This window comes from Globicephala melas, chromosome 3 (genome assembly GCF_963455315.2).
Source record: "Globicephala melas chromosome 3, mGloMel1.2, whole genome shotgun sequence".
NCBI classification, from domain to species: domain Eukaryota; kingdom Metazoa; phylum Chordata; class Mammalia; order Artiodactyla; family Delphinidae; genus Globicephala; species Globicephala melas.
The window spans coordinates 366,776-383,945 of record NC_083316.1 but is presented as its reverse complement, the minus strand read 5'-3'; the positions used below and the strand labels follow the sequence as shown (position 1 = coordinate 383,945).

The 17,170-nt window shown below is 53.3% G+C and overlaps 1 protein-coding gene across 1 annotated transcript in view; it reads left to right on the top strand.

Moving 5' to 3' along the window:
* Positions 1-4,415, top strand: part of LOC115853169 (probable palmitoyltransferase ZDHHC11B) — a 36,521-nt gene extending 32,106 nt beyond the window's left edge. The window contains exons 14-15 of the mRNA XM_070045075.1: positions 1,697-1,731; positions 4,370-4,415. Coding sequence (XP_069901176.1) covers positions 1,697-1,731; positions 4,370-4,415 — 81 coding nt within the window. The remainder of the gene's footprint in view (positions 1-1,696; positions 1,732-4,369) is intronic.
* The last annotated feature ends 12,755 nt before the right edge of the window (positions 4,416-17,170 follow it).

Genomic DNA, 17,170 nt, shown 5'->3' with positions numbered 1-17,170 from the left:
GATGATCGCATCTCATGTCGTCACCTTGTGTGTGTGAGAGAGAACCTTGAGATCTACTCTCTCAGCAAATTCCAAGTACAGTCACCAGGATGCACGTTAGATCATAAGGTTTATTTTAGAAGGTCTTCCCTTTGGGTAAACCTATTAATAAACTTTTGGTCCCAGGAATTGCACTCCTGAGAATGAAAATAGACTCTAAGGCTTCCTGGGTTCAACCCAGTTCTGCCGGTTACCTGGGCAGGGAGCCCTGTGCATGTCTACTCCTGTGCAAACGTCTAAGTTTATTGGTGATGATTGCAGAGATGCTCCACTAGCACAGCACCCAGCACGTGGGAGCATGCAACTGTTTCTTAGCATTAACTTGAAGATCCAATCATAAACGTGGACAAAGCTCTATTGCAAAGATGTTCACCATAGCATTGTTTATAATGATGAAAAATCTGAAATAATCTAAAAATCCAAATTCAGGTGAATGATTAAGTAAAATGGGCTGGATACCCAGTCCTGACAGATGATGGGCCAATTGAAAATTCTGGCTTTGAAGATGAAATAATGAAGTTAAATGCTTCTGATGTAATAAGTGGGGAAAAGCAGTATATAAAATTACATATATGGCATGTTTGCAACTGTATAAAGCAAAAACCAAATCCTATAAATAGGGAAGAAAAGATTGACAGAAAATGCATTAGAATGATTGAACTCTGGGTAACTTTTAGTTCTCTTTTTCTATTTTCCAAAGTGTTATCTGTGGTTGCATGATTTTTGAGTAAAAATACATGAAATATTTATTTTTTTTAGGTTAAAAAAGGAACAAAAAGAACAAAAATGATACATTGGACATCATCAAAGTTTAGGGTTAGGGTCAGGGTTAGATTTGAACAAACTCTTTACCAAAAGGGATCCATGGACAGCAAATAAGCCCGTGAAAAGAGGCTCAGTATCACTGGGCACGGAGGAAATGCAAATTAGAACTGCAGTAAGGGATCACCACATACCCGCCAGCGTGGCTATAAGCAAAAAGTTTACTGATACCAAGCGTGGTGAAGAGGCAGGGGAGGTGGAGGTCTGTGCCCTGCGGGTGAGATGTGGAAGACAGGCCAGGCCGGCAGCACCTGGGGTCAAATACATGCTTTCACGTGGCCCAGCCGCCCCACTCCTGTCCTCACCAAACAGGAGTGAAAACACGTGCACATGGACAGTGTATTTCTCTGCTTGGGCCGCAGGGGCCAGGCGGCCCAAACTACACGTTTCTTTTCTTACAATTCTGGAGGCTAGAAGTCTGCAGTCAGGCCGCAGTCAAGGTTGGCTCTTCTGAGCCTCTCTCCTTGGCCATCACACGGCCTTCTTCCTAATCTCCTCCTCACGTGAGGAGACCAGGCACAGTGGACTATACGACGCACCCCAATGACCTCCTGCCACATTAATTGCCGCTCTAAAGGCCCCGTTTCCAAATACAGTCACAGTCACGAGGGGCTAGGACTTCAGCATAGAAGTGGAGGGGGTGCAATTCAGGCCAGAACCCGGGGACTGGGGTAGGGCGCCGCCCACCAGGGATCCTTCCCTGGACCTGGGATCCCCTGAGGTAGCCTTACTCGAAGTCCACTTATGATGGGCTTGATTTTGTGTAAGGTAAGTTCCATGTCGAGGGCTTCTTTCTTAACTTGAGGAATCATCATTTACTCCTTTCCCCCCACAGGAACTGGATGCCAACCTGAGTTCATCCACAGTGGGGTGAGTCCGTGAGCTTTTCTACCTGACAAAGGGCTGTACACTCCTCGTTACGCAGATTCCTGAGGAGAGTGGTGCATCTGTGATGGGGTGTTTGGGGGAAGACATAACAGAAAATACAATTATTCAGGTAACTCTCTGACACTGTCACTCACGGCTGTCCCCCAGCCTGGAAAGTCCTGAGTTCTCCCTGTCACCTTCTTTACAACTGACACCTGAGCTAGTGGACACATACGAGTCACGCTCGTTTGATTTCTCTCTCTGTGAACACGTAGGACGCCCTTCCGATGGTTTCCAACAGCGTCCTCCTGACGCAGGCCTGAGTCCAGTGGGCGCTGAGTCTGTTCGCCTTCCAGGAGCACGGGCCAGCCCACTGCCCACCTTCCTGCCTCAAGGGCAGGAAGTGGCCCTTTACAAAGGCCCTGACCCAGTTTCAAGCACACGTGTTAAAGCGTATGCTCTGTCCCCTGGCAAAACTGTGTGTGGCCACGAGAGTCTTATATCTTAGAATAGCGTGTAACAATGAACACACTCACAACTTGACAGTAAGTAAATTACTCACTCTTCATTCACTTCCTCAGCAACAGGGAGAGCTTTAAGTAAAAAGCGACTTTTATAAAACATTTCCTATGTTGTAAGCATTTGGAGATTGCACCCTTACCCTCCAAGCTCTATCACTTTCATCTGGTGTCATTTAATACAATTTAAAATAAAAATTAAAAGGAACAAGTCATTTACTTGAATCTCACCCACCAAACACACACACACACGCACGCACGCACACACATGCTCACGCACCTCTCCAGCCCTCTCCAGGCCACTGCATGTGGCCGCCTTCCGTGTCCCCCACATGCCACCCCCCGCCTCCCCATTGATTCTGTTTCCCACGACCCCAGCAGAGTGAAGTGGAGGAAGTTCCTGCCGCCACTGTCCAGGTGCCCAAGTGTGACCTCCCTCAGGACCATCCGCCCAGAGAGCTCCCTGAAACTCGAGGTGAGCCCGGGGGGCCGACCTCTGAGCCCCAAGTGCAGAGTGAGGCTCTGTGTAGAAGTCAGGCTCCCCAGACTGAGGTTAGGATGGCGGCTTTGCCTGTGACCCGGGAGTGCCGGCTGCTCAGGGCAGCCCAGCTGAGTGCAGAGCAGCAGAGAAAGGGGGGCCAAGGCTGTTCCTGGCCGCGGGATGGTGTGTGTGTGATAGAAGCAGACGGACCCCAAAACGGAGGCACCACCAGCAGCCCTTGTGGGAGTCCTGATGTCCACAAGCAGCTTTGAAAGACTGTCTAGTATCTTTTCATTTTAGCCTGAAGAATTTGGAGCGGCTGTGTAAACTGTGTTAAGTCTATTGGTGATAGATTCCCTCAGCATTTGTTTACCTGAAAATGTCTTAATTTCTCCATCATTCTTAAAAGATACTTTCGTTGTGTATAGAATTCTTGGTTGGCAGGGTTTTTTTTCCTTCATGACATTATGTCACCCCAATGACTCCTGGCGTCCATGGAATCTGATGAGAAATCACTGTTTATCACACTGAGGATCCCTTGTCTGTGATCAGTTGCTTCTCTCTTGCTGCTTTCAAAATTCTCTCTTTAGCTTCTGAGAATTTGGCTGTAATGTCTCAGTGTGGATTGTTTTAGTTTATCTTGCTTGAAGTTTGTTAAGCTTCTTGGATTTGTAGATGCATGTTTTTCATCTTTGGGAAGCTTTCAGTCATTATTTCTTCAGGTATTTTTCTGTTCTCTTCCCTTCTCCCCTCCTCCTGGGACTCCCCAGTATGTCGATACCTTTGATGGTGTCCCACAGGTCCACCAGCCTCTGTCCACTTTCCTTCATTCTTTTTGCTTTACGGTCCTCAGACTGGATAATTTCAGTTTCATCAATTTTCTGATCCTTTTTCCTGCCTGCTCAAATATGCTGATTCACCTCCAGTGAATTTTTTATTTCGGTTTTCGTATTTTTCAGCTCCAGAATTCGTTTAGTTTCTTTTTCTAATTTCTACCTCTTTATTGATATTCTTATCTGTTCATACACCATTTTCCTGATCTCCTTTAATTCTTTGTCCATGATGTCCTCTGCCTCACTGAGCATTTTTGAGACAGCCGATTTAATATCCTTGACTATTAATTTGAAAGTCTAGGCTTCCTGTTTCTTTGTATGTTTTATAATTTTTTGTTGAGAACTGGATATTCTGAGTATTATAATGTGGTAACTCTGGAAGTCAGATTTGCTCCTCAGGGATTATAGATTTTTGCCTGTTGAAGGCTGGAACTATGTGTTTGTGACTTTTCCAAACTATTTTTGCCAAGTGTGTACTTCTTGTCACTGAAATTTCTCTTGCGTTATCTCTGTGGTCAGCTAGTGACCTGACAAAGACTTCCTTAAATGTCTGGCTGCAAATAGAGGGGAAAGGTTCTGTCTCTTTAAGTCTTCCAGAAGGTGGCACTGACGGAAGCTCTTGCTGCCAAGGGGGCCAAAACCAAGGCAGGCACCTGTGCCTGCCCCTCAGGGCAAGGCCAGACCGAGCAGAGCACACAGCCCCAAACTTGTGGAGTGCATCAGCCAGCTGCTCCGGGAATGAAGGTTGTTCTGCCTGAAGCCGCAGCAGGACTAAAGAACAGGGGCTGGCAGTCTCCCCTCCCCCACAGACGTTACAGCATCTGCTCGGTCTCCAAGTGTGAGATGGGCGACTGACAGCTCCTTTCAGCATGAGGGTTACCTCAGTGGAGGAGAACCTCTAAACTCGCGACTGCAGCCCTTTTCCCTGGCAAACCATTGCTGCACTTTTGATACACAACCTTCTTCAACACAGTCACCAGCCACATCCTTCCCCACAAATCTCCGTTCCACGGTCGTCCACTGTCTCACCTACCTGCTTTGTCCGGTTTTTATTTTCATTCCAAAGTAATATTCTGTTTCCCCTTAGTTCCAGTAATTTTTAGACGGTTTGGCAACACCTCACCTCACCTTTGCTTCCTGGGTAGCACTTCCTCTGCGTATTTTTTCTCACGCTGCCCCGTCTCTACCGAGATCACTGCTCCAGTGCTTTCGTCTGGGGGCAGACACCCCGTTGTTGCCTGTGGACTCAGGAAGGTTTGTAGCAGCGATCGTTCGCCTGGCTGCTCGGCCTTCAGTGGCCCCAGCAAGTTATCCCTTGGGGGTAGTCCCCCCACAACCACAGCAGCGCCCTGCCCGCCTCACGGTGGGTTCCATGAGGGTCTCTCCCACCTTCCACAGCACACTCCTCTGACCATGTCCTTCTGTGTCCATTTGCTTCCACCTCTTTGGGAGTCGTCTTTTCTGGCCCAGCAAGGGTTTCCCTTCTTGTTTTCCCCTGAAGTTATGTCTTTACCCCTTTATGTATCTGTTTATCTATTGACTGTAATTTTAAAGTGTTGGATCAGGGAAGGGAGACTCCAGCATATTTTAGATATGCTGTTTTGGTTTAGAAGTCTCCTAGTGACATGTTTACTTGTAAGTCTTTCCAAATGTTCAAAGAACAATTTTGCATAATCCCAGTCTCTGGTTCATGCCACATTCAGCGCTGAAAGTTGAAATGATCACCATCCCTGACCCTTTAGCAAGTCTGGCAAGAACTGTGGTCACCCTTCCTGTTGGCTAGCTGGCAGACGTGGGACAATAAAGTCATCAGTCTGCTGGGCCAGGTTAGCAGCGGGGCAGGGGAAAAAAATGCCTGCATTCAGATGTGGGTGTGAAACACTAGGGGCTCCCTGGTAGCCAGGCCCCAGCACCACGGAGCAGCGAGTTATATGGAGAAGTTGCCAGGTTTGCGGTGACCTGTGTGTGCCCCAGGCACCCCCTGTTTGTCGTGCTGGGAGCCCACACAGGTCTCCTTGGCTTCCATGAGACCCTCACACACATTAGGCAAAGCACACTTGTCTTTATCCTGATGTACATGCCGGAGGAAAAGCCAACATTCTCCACCAGAAGCAGTGGTGGTTGTAGCCACACAGAGAGATGAATGCTCTGAGGCTCTAGAGGTGACCGACGGCCCACGTCTCAGAGCTCATCCAGGGGAGAGGCAGGCTTGTCTGTCTCTAAAACATCCTCTTGTCGCTACATTTTGTCCCCTTTGGCAGTTTAACAAATACTGCATCGTGTATTCCGTATCACTTCTCTTTCTGTAGGATGCAAAGGATCAACGAGACGTAAGGCAGCATATGGAGGGAGACGTGGCTGAAAACCAAGGCTCAGCTTCAGGTAAGCTATTGGGCTATTTGGGTCATGTTGAGCTCTGCCCAAGTGTGATTTTCTACAGAGTTAAATATTTTCTAAGGAAAAAAAAAAAGGAGAGAGAAATCAGCATGGAAACTCAGGACTGGGACGCTTGTCTCTGTGACGTGTCCGCAGACAGCCCCCGACGTCCCCTGTGTTTGCCCTGCTCCACTCTGTGCCAAAAAGTAGTCCAAGGGGTGGGGCCGGACACCGGCCGAAGCACCAGCAGCGAACGTCTGCCCCGACTGAGGCCTGGCTCTGGGCATCCGTCTGTGGCCACCAATCCGAGCTGTGCACCCCGAACAGTGCTGGTGGCCGACCCTGTGGTGGCCACACGGGGCAAGTTCCCACCAGAGAGTCTGGATGGCGACGGGAACAGAAGGTCCAATGTGCTCCACCACATCCCACCTGCCGGGGTCTCGAGTGATTTCACGCAGCGTCTTCACTGTTTGTGAGTCTTCATCCTTCCAGAGTTTAAAAAAATATTCACCACTCAGCCTTTCACCAGCTAACGTTCATGACGATATGGTCTCATGAGTGTGCGTCCCGGTAGAGCACACGGGACACCTCCTTGAGCCATTAACTCTTCAGCACGCCCGATGTAGGACTCGGAGACTCCGACTCCTGGAGGGGAGACAGAGGCTGGAGGGTTAACTGATGTTACGTCATTCCACGTAAGCTGGATTTGAAGGCTCGCAAACACAAACGTGGCATCAATGAAGCAGGGAGGGGGGAAGAGAGAGGCTGTTCCATGAGCCCGGGTGTGCAGGTTGATTCTGAGGACAGAGGGTGCTCCCCACAGCAAGCACCGTAGGTGTGAGGGTGCGCCCACGCGTGGAGGTCCTCCTAAAGGTGGTGATGAACCAGCCAGGCGGTGAGGGGCTCTCGGCTGGGACTGAGGCAGGGAGACCCCCAGAGAGAAGCCCAGGGCACCTGCCAACCCTGGTGACCTTGTCTTCACAGACGTACAGGAGGTAGAAACAGAAGGCCAAGTTCAGAGCCAACTTCACTTTATGGGTTAAGTTGTCCCATAAAACTGGGACCCCATGGGCTTCCCTGGTGGCGCAGTGGTTGAGAGTCCGCCTGCCGATACAACGGACACGGGTTCGTGCCCCGGTCCGGGAAGATCCCACATTCCGCGGAGCAGCTGGGCCCGTAAGCCGTGGCCGCTCAGCCTGCGCATCCGGAGCCTGTGCTCCTCAACGGGAGAGGCCACAACAGTGAGAGACCCACGTACCGAAAAAAACAACAACAACAAAAAAACAAAAAAAAACTGGGACCCCAAAATGTGGAGGTGAGCCAGAGGACCCCAACTTTCTAGCCCCAAAGGACACAGGAATAATCAGCCTCAAACCCTGGGGGTGTGAGGAAAAGAGAAAAATCATTGCTGACTATTCGGAACGCCAGGCTGTCCCTAACTTTGCAAAAGGGGGCTGGTCCCCGGAACCCCCAAGCTGAGAAGTGACGTAGAGGGTCAGGGTCATCCTGGGCGCCAGGCGGAGACCCTCTGAGGCTCGCCCTTCATTGCTTGCTGCTCCTTCATCAGAGAACCACGAAGAGGACTGCAGGGAACGTGAGCAGCTCTCGGTAAGAGTGACCGACTTCACGCGGGGACAAAGCACTGGCGTGAGAATGCACAGAAACTAGCAGAAACAGAGGCCTCGGGACTCATCAGACGAAAACACCAAATAACTCTGAGGATTTATTTTGTTTAGAGGAATAAAAGGCAAAGTTTAAAATATCTGAAGAGAACAGAAAACTGTTCTTTAATTACCAAACGCATTTGAGGAAGAATGAAATAAAACTTACAGAAATGCAAAAGGGCAGGACAGGAGGTGCACAGAGCCGAGCCTGGTCTTTGCTGCAGCGGCCGGCTCTGCGCTGTGTGGGGCGCCGTGTGCCGTGTGCGGGGCCGTGTGCCTGGGCTCGGAGCCCCCCACCCCTGCACACACCCCTCCGAGGTGCTCACGGGAATGTCTCCTTTTTCTGCAGGAGCCCAGGGACCTGCGCCGACTGAGAGCCCCTTGCAGGGCTCCTTCTCTGCCAGTAGGCTGCCTGTGGAGTCGGTCCCGGAAACCCATGATCTCCTGTCCTCTCTGCGTGGCCAAAGGAAGGACACGTGGTTCCAGAAGCACTGGGACGTCTTCCCCAGTAGCCAGAAGCCCTGGAGCTTGGAGTCCACGGTCATCAACATCTCCGAGAGTTGCCAGGAGATGCCCCATGTGTGGGCAATGGCGCCGTACACCCAGGTGCCCAAGGGCCTGCCCGTCATCGAGGAAGAAGAGTATGGGATGAAGGTGACCCCTGTCGCCAGCGTGGAGGAGGGCTGCAGCCCCGAGGAGGCCACTGAGCCCGGCAGCTCCGCCAAGGTCACCATGATCATAGTGTCTGAGGACCCGGAGCCCGAGGACCGGGCTGCTCAGCCTGAATAGAGCAAGCGTGTCCCCCAGGGCCCCAGGACGCCCCTCCCTCCAGAGCTGCTCACACAGCCTGGCCTCATTTCCAATTCTAGGAGGAGACCTGGGCCCTGTGGTCCACCGTCAGACCCCGCCGTCCGCCGTCAGACCCCACACCCTCCGTGAGAGTCGGGAGGGAAGAGGGAGCACAGGAGCCCCTCTGCTGCTGGCTGCGTGGGCAGGGCTTTGTGATCTCTGCCCTTCACTCGCTCTAGAAGCCATATTCTGAAGACTCGCATGCTCTTCTAAGCACGTCTAAGTGTTCCTCCAGGAAGGAAGAGGATTCAGGATGGCGCAGGTCCCGCGTTTTTACTCTGTTGACTATTAATGTTTTTAACTGTATGAATTTAAGTAGCTTTTAAGAAAATTCTTCAGAATTCCTTAGTAAGTTTTATAAGAAAAAATAAAAGTTAATTTTAATGGCAACAACCTTGAAATCAGTCTTGGTAAATTTCAAGTCCCTGGGTTTCACGTGGCTGCTTCTGTGGAGGGCTGGCAGCCGATCCCTGGCCTGCCCGCCACACTAGTGCTGAGGTCTGAAGTCCGGTGTGAACCAGGCCTGGTCTGGGCCTCCAGAACTGGCTCCCAAGCCCAGGCCCGGGGGCAGCCGCCCCAGCCTTGTCTCTGTCACTCCCCTGAATCGGGCCCACTGCAGGCGGTGACCGTCCAGGGCACAGCCTGCCTCACCCGCACGGCCGTGGTCACACCTGTGCTGGCCGTGCTCATCCCCGCCAACACGGTCAGAGGCCCTGGGCAGGCTACTGGACTCCCATTTCCTCCGCGTGAGCCACACGGTGAGGTCCCCTCCTAGAGGGTTAGCCTCCAGGCCGCCCGTGTGGTCCCCCATCAGGAGAGCACACGCGTGTGTCGCACGTGACGCAAGGAGCCCCTTGGCCTCACCTGCTCACATGCCCATGTTCTTCAGCCACAGAGTCCGTTTCCAGCCCCCTCCTCCTGACGGAACGTGTGCTCCCTTGGGGACCACCTAGAAGACCCCCACACGCCCTCGAGCCTCTCCAGGGTGGGCCTACACTCCCCCCCCCCCCGCCTGCACACACTTCTCATCCCCGTCAACACAGTCAGGGGGCCCTGCCTCCAAGCTGAAGGCTGCTGCGCCCTCCCACCTGCGGGAAACCTGGAGCGGCCCCTCCCTGTCCCTGTTTCCCTGCCACCTCCAGCCCTCTCTGCCCTCCTCCACAGGGCTTGGGTGTCCCTCTGGGCTCCTGCCCCCAGCCCCCAAAGTCTGCAGGACCTGCTAGTGGCACTGCTGTCACCCCGATCACTTGCAGTTGGATTATAGCACCAGGTGGCAGCTGCCCTGGCCCCATGGCACGGGGCTCTCCAAGTCCACATGGGCTCATGGGACCGAGGGAACCCAGCCGCTCATCTGACCTCAACCTTAAGGAAAGATGAGCCTCTGGCTTCCAGAGGGGAGGTGGTCTCTGCCTCCCACCCAAGCTCACCAAGAAGACCCAGAAGATCCCCCAAATAGAGAACAGGTTCAGAAGCTGGGTGGCTAGAAAGTACTGACCAAAAGCATGCCGGGACTACATGATAGGCGTTAGGGCTGTGGCCCTCTGAGTCATGAATATGGACTGAGGACCTAGGACACGAGACATGAAGAAAGGGCTCCCAGACTGTACTACAGAACAGTAAGCACTTGCTTAAAAATGCATTTTTATTTCATCCTGCATTGAAGAAAGTGAGAAAACTCTCAAGAAACTAGAGAAAGGGAGCTGGGAGATAAGTAGTGAGCACACAGAAGGGTGGGCTTCTTTGAAACTAGGCCTTGAACCAAGAGCAGGGCTGGGTGCAAGATTCCAGGACTAAATCAGGGGCTCCAGCAGAAATCAACTGAAATAAGGCGGCCGAAGTTGAGATCCTAGGTTTCTTAGATTTCTAGATTTCAGGGTTTAAGATCAATCAAAATCAGCTCACAATCGAAGATCAGAGAAAACACACCGTTGTGAGTGGAAGTCAACAGAAACAGTAAAAGTGGATTTAGGCCCCAGAAACTTGAGATTTGGAATTAGAAAGCTGGAATACTCAGTAGGGTGCATGAAATATTTAAATATATGAAAATCACAGAAATAAGCAAAAAGAAAACTTTCTTCATGATCAGGAAGATATGTAAAAGATGCAAATAGACTTTTTAGAAATAAATATACATGTTAAAATAAACATAACAGGTAAATGAAAGATCAGATTAAACATAGTTGAAGGAAGAGTTATTAAACAGGAAAATCATCTGAAGAAATTAGAATGCAGACGCAGCAGAGAGGATGAGAGATGGACAGAAAGAAGAGAAAGTTGGCAGAGACAGAGGAAAGATGGGGTCTCAGAGGCTAGAGGACAGGAAGACAAGAACTCAGGGAGGGAAGTGTTATAAGGAATGGTATTAGGGTTCCCCTGAACTAACAAAGGACGTGAAAGTACAGGTACAGGAGGCATAATGTATAACAAGCTGCATAAATAAAAAAGAAACCCACACGTAGACATCTTGGAGAGAAAGGCAGAACACCAGACATTCTGACCTTGAAAGCAACCAGAGAGAGAACGGATCGCCTACAGAGAACAGGAGACTTCTGGACAGTAACAACAAAAGGAGGGAAGTGATGTCCACAACGTGTGACAGAAATGGGCGTCAACCTAGAAGCATGTACCCAACAATGCGTACTTAGGAAAAAGAGCAAAAACACATTCTTAGATAAATAAAAGCTGAGTTTACCACCATCAAAGGAAAACACGTAATGCAAACATTGGCAGAAGCCACGGGAAAAATGGAGAAGTGCTTCCAACACACCCCTCTCGGCTGTGTCAGGCCACCACATTGGAAAGGAAGTAAAAATACAGATAGGACAACATGATGAACAAGCCCGATTTAGGGGGCATCTTCAGGACCCTGGACTCGTTTTCTGGAACATGTGGGTTCTGCTCAGGCACACAGGGATTAGTTCCCAAAACAAAGCCCGAGCAACCCTCTGGTCACGGGCGTGGGTGGGTGAGCGTCCTCACCTCTGTCCCCACCCCCACCCTGTGTAGTGCCGTCTCCTGCTGCCTTAAGGGTTCCCCGTGACCACGGAGTTGAGCAGTGGGAGTGCTGGACACGCCGAGCCTCCCTCTTGGGCTTCATCGAGCTTCTTGCACCTTTGGGTTTAGTTTACATCAAATTTGGAAACATTTTGGCATTCATTTTTTCTCTAACATCTTTTCTGCACTCCAACCCCAATATTTTCTCCCCTTTTTCAAGAGCTTCAACTAAACATACATGAGGCTGCGTCAAGCTGTCCCACAGGCCACTGATGATTTTTTATTTTTTGGTGGCCGTGCCACACAGCACGTGGGATCTTAACTCCCCAACCAGGGATCAAACCCGTGCCCCCTGCAACGGACGCACAGAGTCCTAACTAGTAGACGGCCAGGGAAGTCCCTGGGATGGTTTATTTTTTAATTTTCTTTTATCTCTGTTTCATTTTGGGTAGTTGGCGTTGCTACACTTCTCCATGGTCTAACCTGCCAGTAACACCTTGTGTATTTTATCTCATGCATCGTAGTTTTTACCTCCATGAATTTAATCGGTAGTGTTGCTATAGTCTTAGAACACATGGAATAAGTTATAATACTGTTTTATTGCCCTGTGTCAGTTCTAGGTATGGATTCATCTATCTTCTCATTATGGGTCTTATTTTTTTTTTGCTTCTTTGCACACCTAATAGTTTTCATTGAATGCCAGAGGTTGTTAAGTGTACCTTTTGGGTGCTAGATATTTCTGTATTCTTATACAGCAAATTTGCTTGAAGTTTGGTCTGAGATGCAGTTTGGTCTCTCTGCCTTGCTGCTAAGATTTGTAGGCAAGACCAGGGCAGAGCTCAGGCTATGGTCTACCATCCCCTCTCCAGAGCGATCTCCTTCTTTCCAGGCACCCCAAACGCCCGAGAACTGTGAAGTCTTCTTGTTGGCCGGTGCACGCGTCACTCATGACCTTGTGTGGGTGTCAGGCTCTGCCGCCTCTGACATTTGCAGTGGTCCACTCCCAGCCCTGCCGGTGTCCTCACCTATGTGAGGGGATCAGCGCTCAGCTGCACACTCTAGGGGGCTGTGCAGCTCTCTCTGTGCTACTCTGTCCACTTTGGACCCCCCAGTCTCTCTGCTTTGTCCCCTCACCTGGGGAGGCTGCCGGCTCCACCTGGGTCCTCTCCCTGCACCTGGACGCTATGTAGGACGTCAGCTGGGGCTCCTGTCACTCGGGGTCACTGTCCTTTGTCACCTGCTGTCCAGTGCCTTGCAAACCATTGCTTCATATATTTCATCCAGTTTGGGGTTGTTTCATGTGAGAAGGTAAATCTAGTTCCTGTTACTCCTCTTGCCTGGAAGCAGAAGTGTGTTCAGTGATAATCTGATGCATATTGGTTACTGCTGCACACACACCCATTTTCCTCTGCACACTCAGGAAATGCAGTCACGGGAGCAGAGCCGACTGAACCCACACAGGCTCAGACAGCTGCTGTCGTCACTGGTGAAGACGCGCCAGGGCCGAGGGGTCGCAGACCCTAACCCCCAGCAGTGACGCGCCCCCTGAACAGCAGGAAATGGGGCCGGCGCTGCTCAAGGGCGTGTGTTCAGAGAACACAGGGAGAGGGTAGCTGACCCGGTAGCTACTACCTTAACAGATTAGGAATCGTGCTGAGATCTCCATGTGCTAAGAAGGCAGCACAGAAGAACAGATTATTAGTTTAAATAAGCGGGAAAGGCTAGGACTGGGCTGAAGGGCAGATTCTGCTCCCACGGGGCAGCTGACCCCGGCGTGGTTTCCGGGGAGGCGTGGTGCCTCCGTCCCGGGATCCTTTCCAGACGACGAGACACGGTGTCAGGCAGAGCCAGTAACTCCCCTGCAGTGGACGTCTTATGATGGATTTCCACAGACGCTGGAAGAACAAGCTTATCAAAATGGCTTTGATTTCTGTTAAACTGTTTCTATTTTTATAACCTCTACGACGTGGATGCACGTCCACGTCCTCTTGAAGGGACCACAGAAAGCCGCCTTGTTCACACACCCACCTCAAGCCCTGCAGTTTATAACGCTGTCCGCCGTGACTTCGGGGTGTCCGACTGTCCTACTGTCCTCTGGCCCTCGCGCCCGGAGTGCACAGGCGTCAACCGAACTTGATGGTACATTCAGGAAACCGTGTGCACGCCTGTGCCGGCACCATATGCCCCCAGCCTCATGCAACGTTGGGAAAAAGGAAAAGTCAAGGTTGGCTGCCTCGGATGGACACAGGGGCACCACCTCGGCCACTGTGATCACAGCACCCATGACCAACAGCCCCGGGGAAGAACTCAGAGTCCGTTGCTGTGCTCAGAGCCCACGCGCCATGTTGCCAGGGTTAGCACCGCAGGTTTGGCATGACCAGAGGTGGGGAAGGATGCGTGGGCAGGAGGGGTCCCCAGAGCCAAGGGGAAGCACCAGGCCTCCACCCCGAGCTGGTGAGCTGATGCCTCTCGAGACTGTCTTAGAAGCAAAGTTAATAACAGACCCCAGGTCCTGAAAGTCTTATTAGAATAAAAATTAGGGAATCACCTTAAACCATCAGAAATTTATATGGCTTTCTTAAATGCCCAGGTTTATGACAGCAAGGGTAAGTCTATGAGCCACAAAAGCAGGTTTCCAAGGTGAGTATCAAGCACGTGCTGGTGGTGGACGCCAGCCCTGCCCCAAGCCTGCTGTGTGTCCCGTCAGCTTCTCTGAGTCCCAGGGGCATCGCCTGAAAATCGGGAGAGCGATCAGGGCTGTGCACGCCTAGGACCCCCAGGAGGATCCCGTGCTGGTCCAGGGCTCGGCCGCCAGCACCGAGAGGTTCTTCACAATCTGGAACGAGGGCCCCACGTTTTCATTTTGACTGGATCCCGCACCTGACGTCGGCGGCCCCGATCGGACATCCACTCCAGGCGGGATGCGCGGCAGGGCAGGGCCAGCGTGGGCCACAGAGCGGGCACTGGGCGTCCACGGTCACCGTGCTGGGCGGTGGTGAGGACATTCCTCCCCAGGAGCCATCTGTCAGTCCACCCCATGCACCTCACCCCGAGGAGGGGGCCCTGCTGGGCACCGACCAGCAGCGAGCGGACAGAGCGGTCCCCAGCGGGCTGAGGCGCCCCACCCCGGGCAGAGCTGGCTGGAGGTCGTCCCTCCTTCCTTGGCTGCCCGGGGTATTTTGGCTCCATTGGGTCTAGGCTTCGATGAAGGGCGACTCTTCCCTGGTTGAGCAGCGCGCAGCGGGAGTCGCCACAGCTCTGTCCCCCGGCGAGATGGACGGGCCGCCTTGTGCCCGCCGGTGTCGCCCTGCCGCCTGGTGAGAGCCTGCACGTGCCTGCGGCCCACGAGCAGCTCCCCACGTGGGGAGCACTGCACGGCTGAGGATGGAAGCTGCCCGGGCCTCCGAGCACGTGGTCAGGAATGCATTTCCGCCAAGAGGACGGACTTCGGGTTGTAAAATAAGGAAAGCTCTCGTGCCTAGTATGTGGAGTTAGGTATAGCCTGGGGCTCCAGCCCCTTCCCGCCCACAGACGCCCTCTGCCTCCCGTCTGGGTGGTCCTCGGGGCGGGGGTCCAGGGACCAGAGCCTGAGGTAGCCAGTGGGAGCTAGGGTGGACGAGGCATGGGAAAGAGAACGCGCCAGGAAGCCAGGCCAGTGAGCTGAGCACCGTCCTGGGGGGAGCACAGAAGGTGGTCTCTGTAGATATAACTAGGGGCCTCTACAGGAGGGCACCTCGGATTACCCTCGTGGGCCCTAAATCCACGAGATTGTCCTTAGGAGACACAGGGAGGAAACAGACACGGGGTAGGAGGCCACGTGAAGACACAGGCCGAGGTCAGGGTGATGGGGCCACAAGCCCAGGGATGCCTGGAGGGCCCCGAAGCTGGAGAGGCAGGGAGGGTCCCCAGGCCCCTGCAGGGAGCACGGCTGCCGACACCTTGACTTTGGACTGTGCAGGCTTCTGTTGGTTAAGCCGCCAGCATGCGGTCCTTTGCCCTGTGGCCCTGAAAAACCAGCACAGTGTCTTACAAGTACAGACGATCCCGCTCACGGGCAGCCTCCGTGTGGCCACCGTGCAGACGTGCATGTGCCAACCCGAGCTGGGGTTTGCTAACTGGAGTGTAGACGGAGGTCATCCAGGTCCCGTCAGTGGACCAAGGGCCAGGGGCAGCGTCATCCCCCACAAAGGGTGCGCTGGTCCAGCAGCCAGCGCTGGAAGAAGGCTCCTCCGACTCCCACACCAGGATGGAACCTGCCGTCCCATCCTATCGCGAAGGGGACTCCCCCAGCTTGGTAAGAGCCCATGTCACTATTTCAGGCCATCTTTTGAGTGTGGCCAGGACTGACTCTATGCTGTGAACTCAAAACACAATCTCATTCACAGACGACCAGTGGTAGCCTCCAGGAATGGTACCGCCGGCAACCCCGCTGGCTGACTTCTGGCCGCCTGCGCCGTGGCGCGTGACTGCGTGGGCCGTGGCCCTAGCCACCCCTTCGTGGGGGCGGCAGTGCTGGGCGCCCGTCCCGCCCCCCAGGCCCGCCTCTGCGATGACTGTCCCTCACACATCTCTGCCCCCGGAGTCTGGCGCTCGCCTCCCAGAGCAGCTCCGCCACCGGCAAACCCACACATTTATGCCACAGCCCTTGCACGGGTTTCGAAAAGTGGACTGAATGCTCGCCTTTTGGCTGATACGACGCTGGGAACATGATAATGAGGAGTGCTTTTCGTTCTTTCATTTGCACCGTTAACAGTAACTTCAGCGGTGCTCGGGGCTGTGGGGGACAGAGAAGGTGCAGCCCAGCTTCAACCTAAAGAGTCAGGACCGCAGGTCACGGGGGGCGCCTCGGGGGGCCCCCTGCTTTCCCTGTTCTTCCGACTCTAAGATTCTGGACTTATCTGGTGTCCAGAGCGTGAAACTTTTCAGAGAAACGAGAAATAGAAGCCCATGTTCGGCCGGTTTTCAGCAGGAGCAGAAACCAGAGGGGTTGAGAGGAAGGCACCTCAGCCCAGGACCACGGTGGGGACGGGCGGGCTCAGCCTGCCTGTCCCTGGTTCCCGAAGGGTCGAGAAAACCGCATCCTCTCTCCCAGGGGCGGGCGATCTGTTGGACAGCAGCACCTGTCACCCCTTCTCTGGCTCAGCACCCCGGCTTCCTCTGCTGCCTGGCCCGGCCGGAATCCCAGGTGAAGTTGGAAGCTGCTCCCCGCAATTCCGATTCAGAAGAGACCTGAGAGCTGGGCAGAGCCTGGGGTCAGGTGTGGGGTCTCTGCAGCCAGGACGGAGGACAGAGCCTGGGGTGGGGGGGGAGGAGTGAGGTCTGTGGCCAGATGGGCCATGGAGGTGTGTATGTATAAGGCTCAGGGTGGGGGACTTTGCAGCCAAGAGGGGAGGACAGGGCCTGCGGTGGGCTCCTTGGCCAGCTCCAGGTACTACAGCAGTGACGCTAGAGGCCACACTTCCCCCCGGAGCCCGGGCATCTGGACAGCTTGGGGCGGCTCACTCCACTGGAGGGGGTCCTGGAGGATAGAGAGGGAGGCCCCTGCACCCCAAGTCTCAGTACTAGAACCTCCCTGTCACCCCGGCCCCAGAACCTTCGGCTGAGCAACCTCCTGGTGAAGGCGGGGACGCGCCCTGTCTCCGAACCCACCCCTCCTGTCGCAGAGCCTGCCTGGTGGAGAGGAGGCAGCAGGTGTACCGAGAAGAGAGAGGAAGAGACCCTGGAAGA